General features: G+C 42.1%; 1 protein-coding gene across 4 annotated transcripts in view; it reads right to left on the bottom strand.

Moving 5' to 3' along the window:
- Positions 1 to 8,247: 8,247 nt before the first annotated feature.
- Positions 8,248 to 14,016, bottom strand: part of Shc3 (SHC adaptor protein 3) — a 246,843-nt gene continuing 241,074 nt past the window's right edge. For all 4 annotated transcript variants that reach the window (XM_070033347.1, XM_070033346.1, XM_070033349.1 and 1 more), the window contains one exon: positions 8,248 to 9,395. In XM_070033347.1, coding sequence (XP_069889448.1) covers positions 9,267 to 9,395 — 129 coding nt within the window. In that variant the 3' untranslated portion in view covers positions 8,248 to 9,266. The remainder of the gene's footprint in view (positions 9,396 to 14,016) is intronic.

The following is a 14,016-nucleotide window of genomic DNA, read 5'->3' as shown; positions in this document are numbered from 1 at the left end:
CCCTACTTGGATCCTTATATTTCACAATTCTGTGATATATATATATATATATATATATATATATATATATATATATATATATATATGGGCAGGGAGCACACTTCCCTACTTTATTCTTCTATCTCTCCCCCCTTGGCTCTACCCTACCCAACTGAAAGTACCTATTTCCTAGTACTTATTTTGATGGGCTTTGAAGTAAGTCTTTTTAAAGAGTTACACTATTTGGGCTCTACATCGAGTCTATTATATTTCAGTTAATTTATTTGTGACCCCTTGCTTACAACCCAGTGTGTTTACTTGTAGATTTATAGACATATTCCAGCCACCACAAATGAGGGAAACCATGCAACCTATTTTCTCTGGGACTGCCCCTTTACTTCACTTAATATATTTTTTCCAAGTCTTTTAATTTTCTCATGAATGGTACAATATCATTCTTTCTGAAATCATAAAGAGACAACAATCCAGTTAATAAATGGGCTAATGACTTAAAGAGAGACTTCAGAAGAAATAAAAATGGCCAATTGACAGATGGCTACAAAAGAAATGCAAATCAAAGCAGCACTGAGATTGTATTTCACCAAAATTCTAGATGTGGCCAAAAGGGAACTCTGTTACACTGTTGGTGGGAATGTAAACTTGCTCAGCCACTCTGGAAAGCTGTAGGGAGGTTCCTCAACAGACTGAACATAGAGCTCCCTGTGACATAGCATTCATCCAATAGAGAACAAATAAGGCCACACTAAAGCTGCCAGCACAACCATGTTCATTGAAGCATTATTTACCATAGCCATGATATGGAATCAGTCCAGATGCCCCTCAGTGGATGACTGGATCAAGAAAATGTGGTATTATACACAGTAGTGTTCTATTCACCTATTAGAAAGAATGATATTGCAAATGGTGTTTTAATGGAGCTTTGGTGTATTGAGTACTATTGCTACCAGTTTGGTAGATTCTACTGTTTTTAGGAAGGTAATAATAGACAGTTGTTAGAGCCCTAGGCTCTGATTTCTTTGCTATGGTACATATTAGAGTTGAAATCAGGTCATATCAGCCCACTGTACTGCTTTCTCCTCCTCAAGTGGTGGGTATACATCTTTCTATCCCAGGTCCCTTATAAAAAACAGCTGGTATCTGACATAAATGTTCTGGTGGTGACATTGCAGTTCATGAAGTTCCTCCAGTACCATCAAGCACTGCAACTTTCTAGCTCATCTGCTACCTTTGATCCTGTCCATGGCCAACTAGATGTTTAGTGATCACAAATTTGGCACCAATGCCCTAAGGACATTTCTGCCAAGCTGTCAGTTTTTCTACTTGAAGAATAGCTTGAGAATATAGCTTTTCTAGAGAAAAGTTGCATGCTGCCTTCCTCTTTTTTGTGAGACGTGTGAGATCCATTATCCAAATGACATACTTTTCACAATAATCTTTATTGCCTTCAGACTTGCATCATTAGTCATCAAAACAATTAACTATTAAAAATGATGGTTTCTCTCAACTGTTGAACCATAGTTACTCTAAGTTGGTAAAGGGCCTTTCACAGAAATGGTCACAAGGTGCATTTTATAGACAACATCTAGTTACATTGCCAGTTACATTGCCATCCCATGCTTTTAAGTTGTATGTACAAGTGCAAAACCTCAACACCCAAACTTTTTTAGTATCTAAATCAAATATCCCAAGGGATTGCTAGGTAATCAGAAATACATGTTTCACTATGTGGACAATGAAGGCACATTTTCTGATATAACCAATTAGTATGAGAAATTCAGCATTGCCTAAATTAAATGTGTCAACCTTCCACTCTGAGGCTATGGTGATGACATTTGGAGTTGCTACTTGCCACTTGACACGTGGTGATCCCCAAAGCACAGGGTTATACCTGCTCCACAGTAAACAGCTTGTGAGTGGAACCCATGCCATTCCCAGAAGAAGACTGAATTCTCTAGCAATGAGGGGGACATTGGATCCAACTACCTTCCCCTATGTTGTTGGAAGTCCAAATCATTAGCCAAATAAGTTGGATTTTATCATTTCCCAAAGAACAAAAATTACAAAAACAAAAACCCTGAAGTCAGTTTTATATTTCCCCTCCTCAAAGATGTCCTAGAGTCAATACTATTCCATTCCAAAGTAGGAAAGGGGTGACTTGGCAATATACCCAGACAAATTGTTACAGTAATTCTTAGTTTTACAAAATGTAATTGAAGCCAAACAAAGTTTTCAAATAATAATGATCAATATGTATAATTGGCCATCAATTTTTTTTTAAAAAATCACTAAATACCTTTAGTATTACACAATTTAGTTGATATGAAGTCAAAGTCTCCTCATCCTGGGATTGAAACACGAAATATTTAATTTTGACTACAAAGCAACATTCACATAACTTAATGTCACAACATTCTGGAACAAGTTATATTCAAAAGTGAAATGAACAGAGAACATTTCACTGGGAACTCATACACAATTGTTACAAAAATAAGAACTCCATGTTCAGAGGTGGATTTGACCATTTGTTTCTGTGCTTGATTTCCATGGTGGGTTAAGAACTTTGGCTGTGTTGAACATGTCTACGTGTGTGTCAGTGAGTCCGTAACCTCAAAAACTCACAAGGTCTCCCCACCCACACATCCAGGCATTAATTTTAAACTAGAGTGATTTTAAAAGAGCTCACACAACGGATACTTAAATATGTGATGTTCCATTTCCTGTGGTTTCTCCTTTGTGAATGTTTCTCCCATCCCAAGGGAAGAAGCCTGTGTGCTTGAAGTCTTAGGAAATCACTTATTCAGGGCATCTGAGGCAGCAGGGAGAGGAAAGGAAGGCTAGGAGTTGCCCCTTTCCCTCCAGCATCCTGCTGATCCCAGGCTCTTGCTGTCCTGGCCTACCTAGTCTTGAGTCTCCCACACCCTCTCCTGCCTCTTCTGACCCTGCTTTATGCTGTCTGGTGCCTTATATCAGCTGCTCCAGCTGACGCACAAGCGCAAGACACACAATCATACTCCACCACCCTCAGGTTTTCTACCAGATTATATACTCAAGCAGGTCTTCCTAGGTTTACTTCTCTATCCTAAGAGCCTAGTTCAGAGCTTGCCACAAAAGCATTGATTTATTAATGGCCAGGAATACTGATTAGAATAAGGCATGGGGCTGTGTTGACCCAGGAACCCAGTATGCCACCAAGAACACAGCCTCCTTCATGGTACAAGAAGTTGTGTGCTGCTAGATAAAGGTGTGAAATTTGAGGTGTTTTATTCTTGTTTTCTCCTTTCTCTTCTTTTTTACTTTTGATTTGTGTGTGAATGCTAGTAAATAGCAGTGTCCCTAAAGGTTTTTTTTTTCTGGTTCTCTATCATTTGAGCTACAGCCCCACTTCCAGTCTTTTAATGGTTAATTGGAAACAAAGATCTGCTGGACATTTCTGCTTGAGCTGGCTTCAAACCACAATCCTCAGATCTCAGCTCCTGAGTATCTAGGATTACATGGATTGGCTACCTGTGCCTGGCCATTTTTACTTTTATCCTAGCTCTGTCTTCCTTTCCTTGTCTTCACCTGCTGGCTTCTCTTTCCTCTTGTCCTCTGTTATGGTCCTCTGTGCCTCTCCTTTGTGCCTTGTTCCGGCTCCCTTTGTGTTGGGTCTCACATCCTATAGCATTTAGGCCTCTCATCCCTGTGTCTGTGGATGCCAGGACCTGCCAATCAACTCTCAAGGCTTGTTTGACTTCTAGTTGTCTTTGTTAGTTACAAAACCCTAGGAATCCCAGGGTATATAGAACACAGCCAAGCTGTGTGTGGACATACTCACAGAGGAGATGCATGTCATTTTAATCAATGTGAGTATATATATATATGTGTGTATATACATATGCAATTCACATTCATAAGTCCTGGAATAAGGTTGCAAAATTTTGGCTGCTATAAAATATGCCAGTTTTAAAACTTCATTTGTTGCTTGCAAACTTATAAATATGTATAAACCTTATTATAAATATATCGTGTCTGGCAGATGGCATTTTATCTGCCAGCAACAGTTGCATGGAGTTGGAAGTGCTTATTAATTCATTTTTTATTTTATTTTATTTTATTTTGTGTGTATATTTATGTGTGTTGGTACTGGGGCTTGAACTCAGGCTTGGGCACCATTCCTTAGCTTTTTTTCCTCAAGGCTGGTGCTCTACTGCTTGAGCCATACCTCCACTTCTAGCTTTTTGCTGGCTAATTGGAGATAAGAACCTCTCGAGTTTGCTTGCCCCATCTGGCCTTTTCAGATCTCAGCCTCTTGAGTAGCTAGGATTACAAGCATGAGCCACCAGTAACCAGCTTAATTCTCCATTTTTCTATTCACAGCATGGATCCTGGTATCTATGAAAACTTAATCATAAAAAAGAAGGGTCAGCGCTGAGTAGGAGCCTAGGAAACTAAAACTGTCATCAGTTGATGGTTCTCAAAGTCAAGACTCCTGACTGGTCTCATCTGTATCCCTTCGAAATGTATTTGTGATGCAAATTCTCAGATCCCCTGAGTCAGGACCCCTCCTGACCCAGATCCTCTGAGTCAGGCCCTCAGGAGCAGAGCCCCGTGATTTGCCTGTGACCCTACAAACAGGGTTCTGATGTAGACCTTCCACTCCAAGCCTGCTCATCAGACACCTTGGACACATGCTTATGTCCAAGGACATCCCCTAGGTTGTAAAGAGTGCCTAGGCATGCGCCAACTGGCCAGAAATTGTCCCTGTTCTATACCAAGCTCTGATCTGGGAAGCAAAGCAGGGTTGGGTGAATGCTTGCATGGGAGAAATTGTCCCTGCAAACAACCTTCACCAATAACAAGCTGGATGGACAAAATCTGACCCCCTGAGCTATCTCTGAGGTGTGTTTAAGCCCTGTCTTCTGGGACTTCTTCATGGGTTAAAGCCCCTGTTGGCCACATCATGGAGACTCACTTGAAAGTGTAATGCTTATCAGCTATCTATCTATTGCTGAGATCACCACCCAAACAAACTACATATACTCAAATCCTCCTTGGGGTCAGCTTCTGAAAGACTCCAGCTAAGACAGAGGAAGTAGAAGCCCTGCTTCTTTATTGAGAGGGAGACTACATGTAAAGCTGGAGGATGGAGTGTTCCATACTAAGTTCCACAAAGGAGCTTAGTAAGTGCTACATTGTTTCTTAAAGTCAGCACTGACTGGCGCCATCTCTGAGAGGTCACACAGCTCCAGTTTCCTCCAGCTCACCTAGTAAAGCAACTACCCTGTTGATCTCATGTGAAGCCTGAGCTTTTCAATCTGTTCCAGGCACAGGGGTGTATCTACTTTGTCTTTCTTAGAGAACACATTCAAAGGTTTCAGGAGAGGCAGAGTTATACCAAAAGCTACTGCAAAGATTCATATGGATGCAATGCTGTATTTTTCAGTCTTTCCATAATCCTTCTACTCACTTCCAATCTGGCTACCGCTGTGCACAGGAAGGAGATTACAGATAGCACACATCCTCGGCGAGCTCCCTGTGCAAGGGAGTCCGTGTGTGCTTTTATGAATGAAGGATCTCAGGGAGTCACTGTTCAGGAATGGCATATATTCATCAACCCCTAACACTGTCGTGGTAGGAAGAGTGTGTGTCCTGCCTGCCCAGTGGAGCACACCACAACTTAGAGAAATCCAGCTTGAAGCTGGTTGGAGCTAAGGCTGAACACAGGAGTCCACAGTGGCTGTACTGCCCCACACAGGTCTGTAGTCCAGGCTTCTGCTCAACTTAGCCCAACAGGAAGGGAAGATGACACTGGCACCAAGTGGCAACTGAAGCAGAGGGAAAGGATGTCCACTCTAAAGCCTCACTTAGATAGGGGAGCTGCATGATGTCTGGGGCTACTAGGAGAAAGCTTCACTTCAGGAGCTGGGGCACCTGCAGACCTCAAGGATAAGCACAGAGCCTAGACATGCATGGGCTCTTTAGGGTCTGTTCCTCCCTAGGTCTTGTCTCCATTTATGGCTTATCAGTCTGCCACTGGGACACCTTCAAAGATACCATATGTGGTTTGTATGGGCATTGGTCCATCTGCCTCAACACTGGCAATGGCCTGAATCAGAAATTTGCTCATCAAGACTGAGCAGGTACTTAGTCTTGTAGTTCCTCAAATATTAGAAGTCTCACCTATGGTAGCTTAAACAGAGGGTGGAAAACTGAGTGCTTTGGCCATATCATTTCTCAGATTGCCATGCCACCACCAGGAGACATTGAGGGCCAGTTTGGGTGGTCAAGAATCATAATTGACTGGACCAAGATGAACAACCCCACGGGGTGTCCCAGTCTGTCTCGCCCAGATACAGATGCCATTTAAAACGTGCTAATTTACCCAGAAGAGTAGGGGTGCTGCAGGGCTACTGCTCAAGGACAGAGAGGGAGTGATTTAAAGACTGTGGGACCCTATCTTTGCACTCCCAGAAGAGGGCCAGTGTGGCCTGGGCACATTCCATAGGCCCAGGGTAGCCCTGCCTGGCACGCAGCCACTGGGCCCCGGGAGTCAGAGCCCTTGAATGCATGGCAGAGCATGATTCTGCCTGCGTTTGCTGTCCAATAGCCCTGCCAGACCTGAGCAGAAATGGAGTCTAAGAATCATGGGGGAAAGTGGCCCAGGCTGAGTAGGAAGGAGGCTCTGCTGCAAGCAGATCCTATGCTCCAGGCAGCCCTCAGGGAGGGTTGAGTGAGGCAGGCTGTCTCTGCTGCCAGCTAATCACATGGCCTGGAGCAAGCCTTGGTTTCCCCATGTGTGAGTGAGGCTCCCAGGAACACCCCATCAGGTGGCCCTTGAAGAAAGAGGTGAGATAATTAGCTCACAGGCCCTAACACACTTTACCAACAGAAGGGAGAGGGGTGGGGGGGGGGGAGGGGGAGATGAGAGAACTGTCACCTGCTACTTCTAAAATCTGCTCTGATTAAAAAGAAATGCTAGGGGTTTTTCCCCACTTGGCAGTGGTTCCAACCTTATAATCAGAGATCAAAATTATGTATTTTAAGTTAATATTATAGATAAAAAATTGATCCAGCACTTTAAATTTTCTAAATTATCATGCAAAAATATTATGCATATAGCCTATCACCCTCAAAATCAGCACAACTGCAAAGAAGAGAGCTAATTACTGTGGATTACATATTTTCCATAGGAAAATAAAGTAGAGCAAATTTTAGAGTGCTTACAGGTCTCAACCTCTGCTGGTACCCTTACTACTTTGCTAGTACCCCTAAACTTGCAGCATTTTGGTCTTACACAAGTGAGGAATGAAACAATGTTGGAAAGAGGTAATTTGATACATTCTTAGATCTACATTTACATACAAGCAGGTCAGATGTGTGTGGGCATAGGTGTGGGTGTGCGGGTGTGGTGTGTGTCACCGCTTCCCAGAGATCAGAGTGCTTGGTGATGCTTGGATCTACCCCACAGTTTCCATGGTCGTGAGCAAGAGCCTGAGCTGGTTGCCACTTGCATCCTAACTGAGCCCCTGACTCCAGACAACATCCATGTTCCTGAAAAGCATCACTCAGGAAGCAGCAGGCAGTCTACACCAGTGCCACACTCTTCTGAGTTCCAATCTGCTACAGAACATTTAGGGAGATATACTAAATCCATGGACCCTCAAAGGCCAAAAGCTCTAAAGAAACCTTCATGGACAAAGCCTAGGATTTGCCCCAACTCATCCTGACAAGTTAGCTCCACCTACCCCAAAGCAGAACAGGATAGATACACTTAGTTATTGGAACTTTGCAGAATCACAACCCACCATTATGGTTGTGTCCTTTTAACTCCTTTTAAAAAATCCAATGTATCACTAGCCAACCTTAAGCATGTGCAGAATTTTTTTTTTTTGGTTCAGCTAGCCAAGGGTGTCACATGCGACCACAGCCATGTGAAGAGGTGCCAACCCACAGATCAGTCAGCAATTTCTGTTTCAAAAGCTGTAGTATCTAAGTAACATCTATGGGGGCAATCCCAGTCCAAATATTTTTTAAAGGTCATAACAATTGTCAACTTACAGACATGAGGCCAGCCATCATAGAATGATGACTTTTGACTTGGAAGGTACAATGTCTAGCGTGAGGGCTGTGGGCCATACACCCACCGCTTGGGGTTGACCCGGAAGCTTCTAGAGGCAGCAAGGTGGTTCACCACCCCCAGGGACCTTTCACTGATTCCAGAGGCTCTAGAGCATTGTCCTAAGTACACACAGACCCAAGAATTATGAATGGCCAGTGTGTGTGTGTGTGTGTGTGTGTGTGTGTGTGTGTGTGTGTGTGTGTGTGTTCATGTGTCTGCACTTGTCTTTGCATGGTTCTTTCCCATGCTTTTTCCTCCCTCTATTGACTGCAAGAGTGAGTTGTGGCAATTTAACTGGCAGCTTCTCCAAGCAGCCTGTAAACTAGAAGGGTATCCAGAGCAAGAATCCGTTTCAAGGGTCATCCAGAGATAGTAATTTCATCTATCTGGGTGAGTACAAGGAAGCACTTGTCAATCAAGGTCTTGACTGGTGACCTTTATTTTGTGGCAGATTTAGTTTTAAACAAATCCTCAAGAACCCTAAACACTCCCTGGGTCAAGTGGTGGCAAGTAGCCATGTTCTCGGTGTGACCTAAAGGGCCTTGAGTGCCACCTCCTCCTTACTGATGCTGCAGTGAGTGGTCCTGCTAGGAAACTCCATGCACACGGCGGTGTGCAGGGCTGGGGCACAGACATCGGCACAGCAAGCTGACAGAGGAGGCTTATTCCCCCGCAGCCACCAGCCATCCCAAGCCAGTGTTCACACAATACTTTGCACATAGGATTAGATACCATTTATAGCTTCCTGCTTGCCTTCCTCCTGTGAATTTGTGCTTATTTGGGTAATGCTTCAGGTTAAAACTTCCTAGTAAAACTTCCCAGTGGACTAGATCAGGTGAGTTAAATTTTTGCCTGTGCAACTACGGTGACACTTCTTTTTTTTTTTTTTCTTCATTAAAAACATACACCACAGAACATGAGTCTTACATCTTTCTTAATCTTAAAAAATATAAATATAGAGGGATAATTTGTACAGGATGTATAGATATGTACACTTTTAATATGCATATGAGAAATCTGTTACAAGTTTATGAAGGAAACCTTCCTTTAGGGGATTTTGAAGAAAATGCTGAGACCACAGGCCACTGCCTCAGTTCCCACAGCCCAAGACCAACGGACCCCAGGTCCTCCTGACCTGGCGTTCAGCATTGGGAGAGAGCAGACAGGCTCACTGTTTCCGCTCCACTGGCTGCTGGAGGCAGAGCTCACTCCCAGCAGAGACGATGGGCAGGCTGCTCTCCAGGTGGTGGTGGATGAGGTGGCTGATGCTGTCAAAGACCCTGTCCTTTGTCCGGATCTGTGGAAAAAATAACGGGGAAGTTGAGCTCATCTGTGGGCATAAAGAGAACACAGGTAATGATAGCTAGATAGACAGACAGACAGACAGACAGACAGACAGACAGACAGACAGACAGACAGACAGACAGACAGACAGACAGACAGATAGATAGATAGATAGATAGATAGATAGATAGATAGATAGATAGATAGATAGATAGAATCAGCTGGATTGCCTGAGTTGGTCCAGAAGGGCCAGTGGGGGACAATGTTCCTCGCAGCCCAAGGACTGTCTGTGCCTCAGAGGTGATTTCTGCACAGACTTTACTCACTGACTTTATTTCATTGTGTTTTCATCTGCCCACTTCTCTAAGATGGAAGCATGGAATGCCCCAGTTCCCAGGCCTTAATGGGCCCGGTCTGACTTATTCTTTCCTTTCCTGACCCAACTGGACAAGGAATTAGACATCTCAGCTAGTGAAATATGACAAGTAAAGGAAATAAAATGTATGAGGATTGAGAAGGAGGAAATAAAACTGCCTTCTTCTCAGACTGCAAGATTGTCCATGAAGAAAATCGAATTTAACAACAATGAACTTGAACTAATAAACCAACAGTCATTGTTAAAGCTGCAAGATAATGAGAGAGAGGGTGATGCTGTTCAATGTGCTCATTACCTGACTTATGTAACTGTAACCCCTCTGCGCATCACCTTTACAATAACATTTAAAACAAGAAAGGGATGTTAAAAGATTTAGGGAATGAAAAAAGGTTGCAAGATACACAGTTAATACGCGAAATTCAATCACTTTGCTAAGTACCAGAAATTGGAAATTTACAAACCAGTACCAATAGCATGCTCAAAACCTGAACACTTAGCTATTCAATGAATTACTTAGCTATAAATCTGAAGAAATATGTAAATACCTTGTGAAGAAATCTACAAAAATCTGATGGAAGAAATCAAAGAACCTGATAAAAGGAGAAGGTATTATATGTTCATGGATATAAAGACCCACTATTATCAAGGCACCAATTCTTCCTAAATTCAATGCAATCTCAATCAAAATCTTTGCAAGCATCAGCAAGCTTTTACTTTAGTTTAAAAAGAGAGAAAAAGATCCAAAGTAACCAACATGTTACTGAAAAGAATGAATTTGGAAGCTGATCTCTACTCAATTTTGTGATGTATATTTTGGTATAGGTAGAAGAATAGACAAATCAGTGAACCAGAATAGGGACCCATACAACTATAGTCAACTGAACTTTACTTGGAGCAAAGGAAACAGTGGATAAAAGGTGAGAGTTTTTTGGTATACGTGCTGGTACTGGGGCTTGAACTCAGGGCCTTGCACTCTCCCTTAACTTTTCTGCTTAAGGCTGGTGCTCTACCACTTGAATCACATCGCCATTTCTGGAGTTTTGTTGATTAATTGGAGATAAGAGTCTCATGGATTTGTCTGCCCAGGTGGCTTCAAACTGAGATTCTCAAGTCATAGCCTTCTGAGTAGCTACAGGATTACAGGCATTAACTCAATGCTCAGCTAAGACAGTGTTTTCAATACTGTCTGAAACAATTGGGCATCTACATGAAAAAAAATCAAGAGAGAGAGAGAGAGAGAGAGAGAGATATCTTATATATACTAAATTAACTTATATACTAAATTAACTAAAGATAAGGGGAGGGGTATGGCTCAAATGGTAGAGGGTATGCTTAGCAAGCATGAGGCCTTGAGTTCAAACCCCAGTACTATCAAGACACAAAAATTAACTCAGACTTACAGACTTGTACAGAAAACTATTAAAATCTAAGAAAATAATAGTAAAATAGCTAAACAACCTTGGATTTGGCAATAACCTTTAGGTCAAGTTATTAAAAAGAAAAATCACAGACCAGGGGAGAAAAATCTTCTTTAAAAGTGCATAGGATAGGGCTGGGAAGGTGGCTCAGTGGTAGAGTGCTTGCCTTGCATGCATGAGGACCTGGGTTCAATTCCTCAGCACCACATAAGCAGAAAAAGCCAGAAGTGGTGCTGTGGCTCAAGTGGTAGAGTGCTAGCCTTGAGCTGAAAGCTGAGGAACAGTGCCCAGGCCGAGTTCAGGCCCCATGACCAGAAAAAAAAAAAAGTGCATAGGATAAAGGATTGTTAACAGAAAAATAAAGACATCTTAAAAAGGAAGTAAAAGAAAACAAATAATCCAATTAAAATTGTTTGAAGAACGGAAGAGTCTCTTCATCAAAGAAAATAGTTGGTAAATAAGCATATCAAATGTTTTCTACATTGGACATTATTAAGGGGATGCAGCCTAAGTCAACAGTGAGATATGATTATATCATGCCTATGAGAATAGACGAAACCCAGACCACAGACAACATCAGTACTGGGAAAGCAGTGAAGCAACAGCCACCCGATCACTGCTTGTGGGAATGCAAAATGGAACAGCCACAGATAATTCAGTGGCTTCTTAGAAGTAAACATACTCTTATTATATGGTCCAGTAAACATGCTTCTTGAAATGTACCCAAAGGAGTTGAAAAGTTTATGTCTCTGCAAAAACCTGCACACAGATGTTTATAGCAGATTTATTATTAATTTCCAAAAATTAAAAACAGACAAGATATCCTTATTGGTAAGTATATAAATTGTGGTACGACCATACATTTGGACAACATTTCAGTGCTACAAAGTAAAGAGCCATGAGAAGAGATGGAAAAAATGTAAATGCGTGCTACTAACTGGAAGAAGCCAATCCGAAAAGTTCACATACTGTATGATTCCAATTATGTGCCACTCTGAAATATGAAAAATTATGAAGACAGTAAATAGATCAATGAGTGCCAGGGGTTCCTAGGAAGGGAGGGGAATGAGCAGGCAGGACACACAGGATTTTTAGGGCAATGATACTACTCTGTATTATACTACAAAAGTGGGCACACATTGTTATACATTTGTTCAAACCCACAAAATGTACAGCACCAAGAATGAACCCTATGGTAAACTGTGGGTTTTGAATGACAGTGTTGGTTACAGACAGCTCTGTGTGTCTATGTTGATGGTGGGTCATTAAGGGGAAATGAACCTTTCACGGAACATCTCTGGCCTGTAAAGTCAGTTTTGCTGCAAACCAAAAAACTTCTTTTAAAAAATGAAGTCTATTAAAAATCAAGACTTTGTTTCTCTGAGCTTGGCTTACCTCACTTAACACGATTTGTTCTAGTTCCATACATTACCCTGCAAATGACCTTATTTTATTCTTTCTAATGGCTGTGTAAAATTCCATTGTGTATCACTATACATTTTTTGATCCACTCATCTATTGCAGAAATTAGATCTAAATGCACTTGGATATGATAAACTACAGAATTCTCAAGCCTCTTAGGAGAGAAACACACAAGCTCAATGCCTAAGCATCTCATCACACACACACACACACACACACACACACACACACACACACACACACACACACACACACACATCCCAAGACTAAACTTTGCTACTGCTTGAGAGTTGAATAAGAGATGGTTTTTGTGAGAACAGATGAAAGAAATGAGTAAGATTTAGCAAAGAAGTAAAAGCAAGTTCTCCCTTTATTAACTAAAAAAATGTGTGTGTGTGTGTGTGTGTGTGTGTGTGTGTGTGTGTGTGTGTGCTGGTACTGGTGCTTGAACTCAGACCTGGGCACTGTCCCAGGTTCAACACTAGCTCCCTACCACTTGAGTCCCACCTTTTCTTTTTAGTGATTAATAGGAGTTTCCTATCTGGGCTGGTTTTGAACCTCAGTCCTTAGATATCAGCCTCCTGAGTAGTTAGGATTACAGATGTGTGCCACTGGTGCCCAGCAGAGGGTGGGTTTTGTGAGAAGAATGTACAGGCAGGGGGAGGGGTGGGCCATAAGCCATACTTCCTGGATAGCTACATCTCTGCATCAGCAATGACTGAATCATTTGTGCATACTCACTAAGGGACCCTTACAGGCTGGAGGGAAGCACCGCTCTCGGGGTGGGCTCTGTACGCTTGGTGATCATCAGATAGGTTTGGTGGAGAAAGTCTTAGGGGAAGCCTCTTGCTCTCAGATGGTGCATGTGAGCCTTCCAAAGCATTAGAGTCCAAAGTGTAGAACAATCCAGGGAGCTGCAAGCCTTGTCTGCTCTCATATGGTTACTTTACACCTTCCAGGCCCTTGCAAGATCCACACATAGCTATCCCAGCCATTTTGAATGGTAGTATGCTTTCAGTACTGGGCTTGTAGTTTCCATTTTTTTTTTCAAAATTTGTTATTACAAAAGTGGTATACAGAGGGATTACAGTTACATAAGTCAGGTAATAAGTACATTTCTTTTTGAGCAATGCCACCCCTTCTCTTACGGTTTTTCCTTCCTATCTCCACCGAAAAGTTGTATAGTTTATTTTCAACATAGTGTTCAGTGTGTACCACTGATGCAATTATCCCCTCATTTCTGTGTTCCCCCATACCCTCCTAAAGGCAGGTAAATGAACAAAGTAGCAAAAAGAAAAGAGAACAAAAACAAAAACAAAGAAAAAAATCCTTTTGTTTCCATTTCCTGGCATTCAGTTCAATACATGTTATTTTATATGATCAGAGGTACACAGGCGTTGTGTCTTTGTGTTTCTCCT

This window comes from Dipodomys merriami, unplaced genomic scaffold (assembly GCF_024711535.1).
Source record: "Dipodomys merriami isolate MVZ:Mamm:240054 unplaced genomic scaffold, mDipMer1.0.p SCAF_22, whole genome shotgun sequence".
NCBI classification, from domain to species: Eukaryota; Metazoa; Chordata; class Mammalia; order Rodentia; family Heteromyidae; genus Dipodomys; species Dipodomys merriami.
Note: the sequence above shows the minus strand (reverse complement) of the source record. Positions and strands in the feature narration are given on the sequence as shown.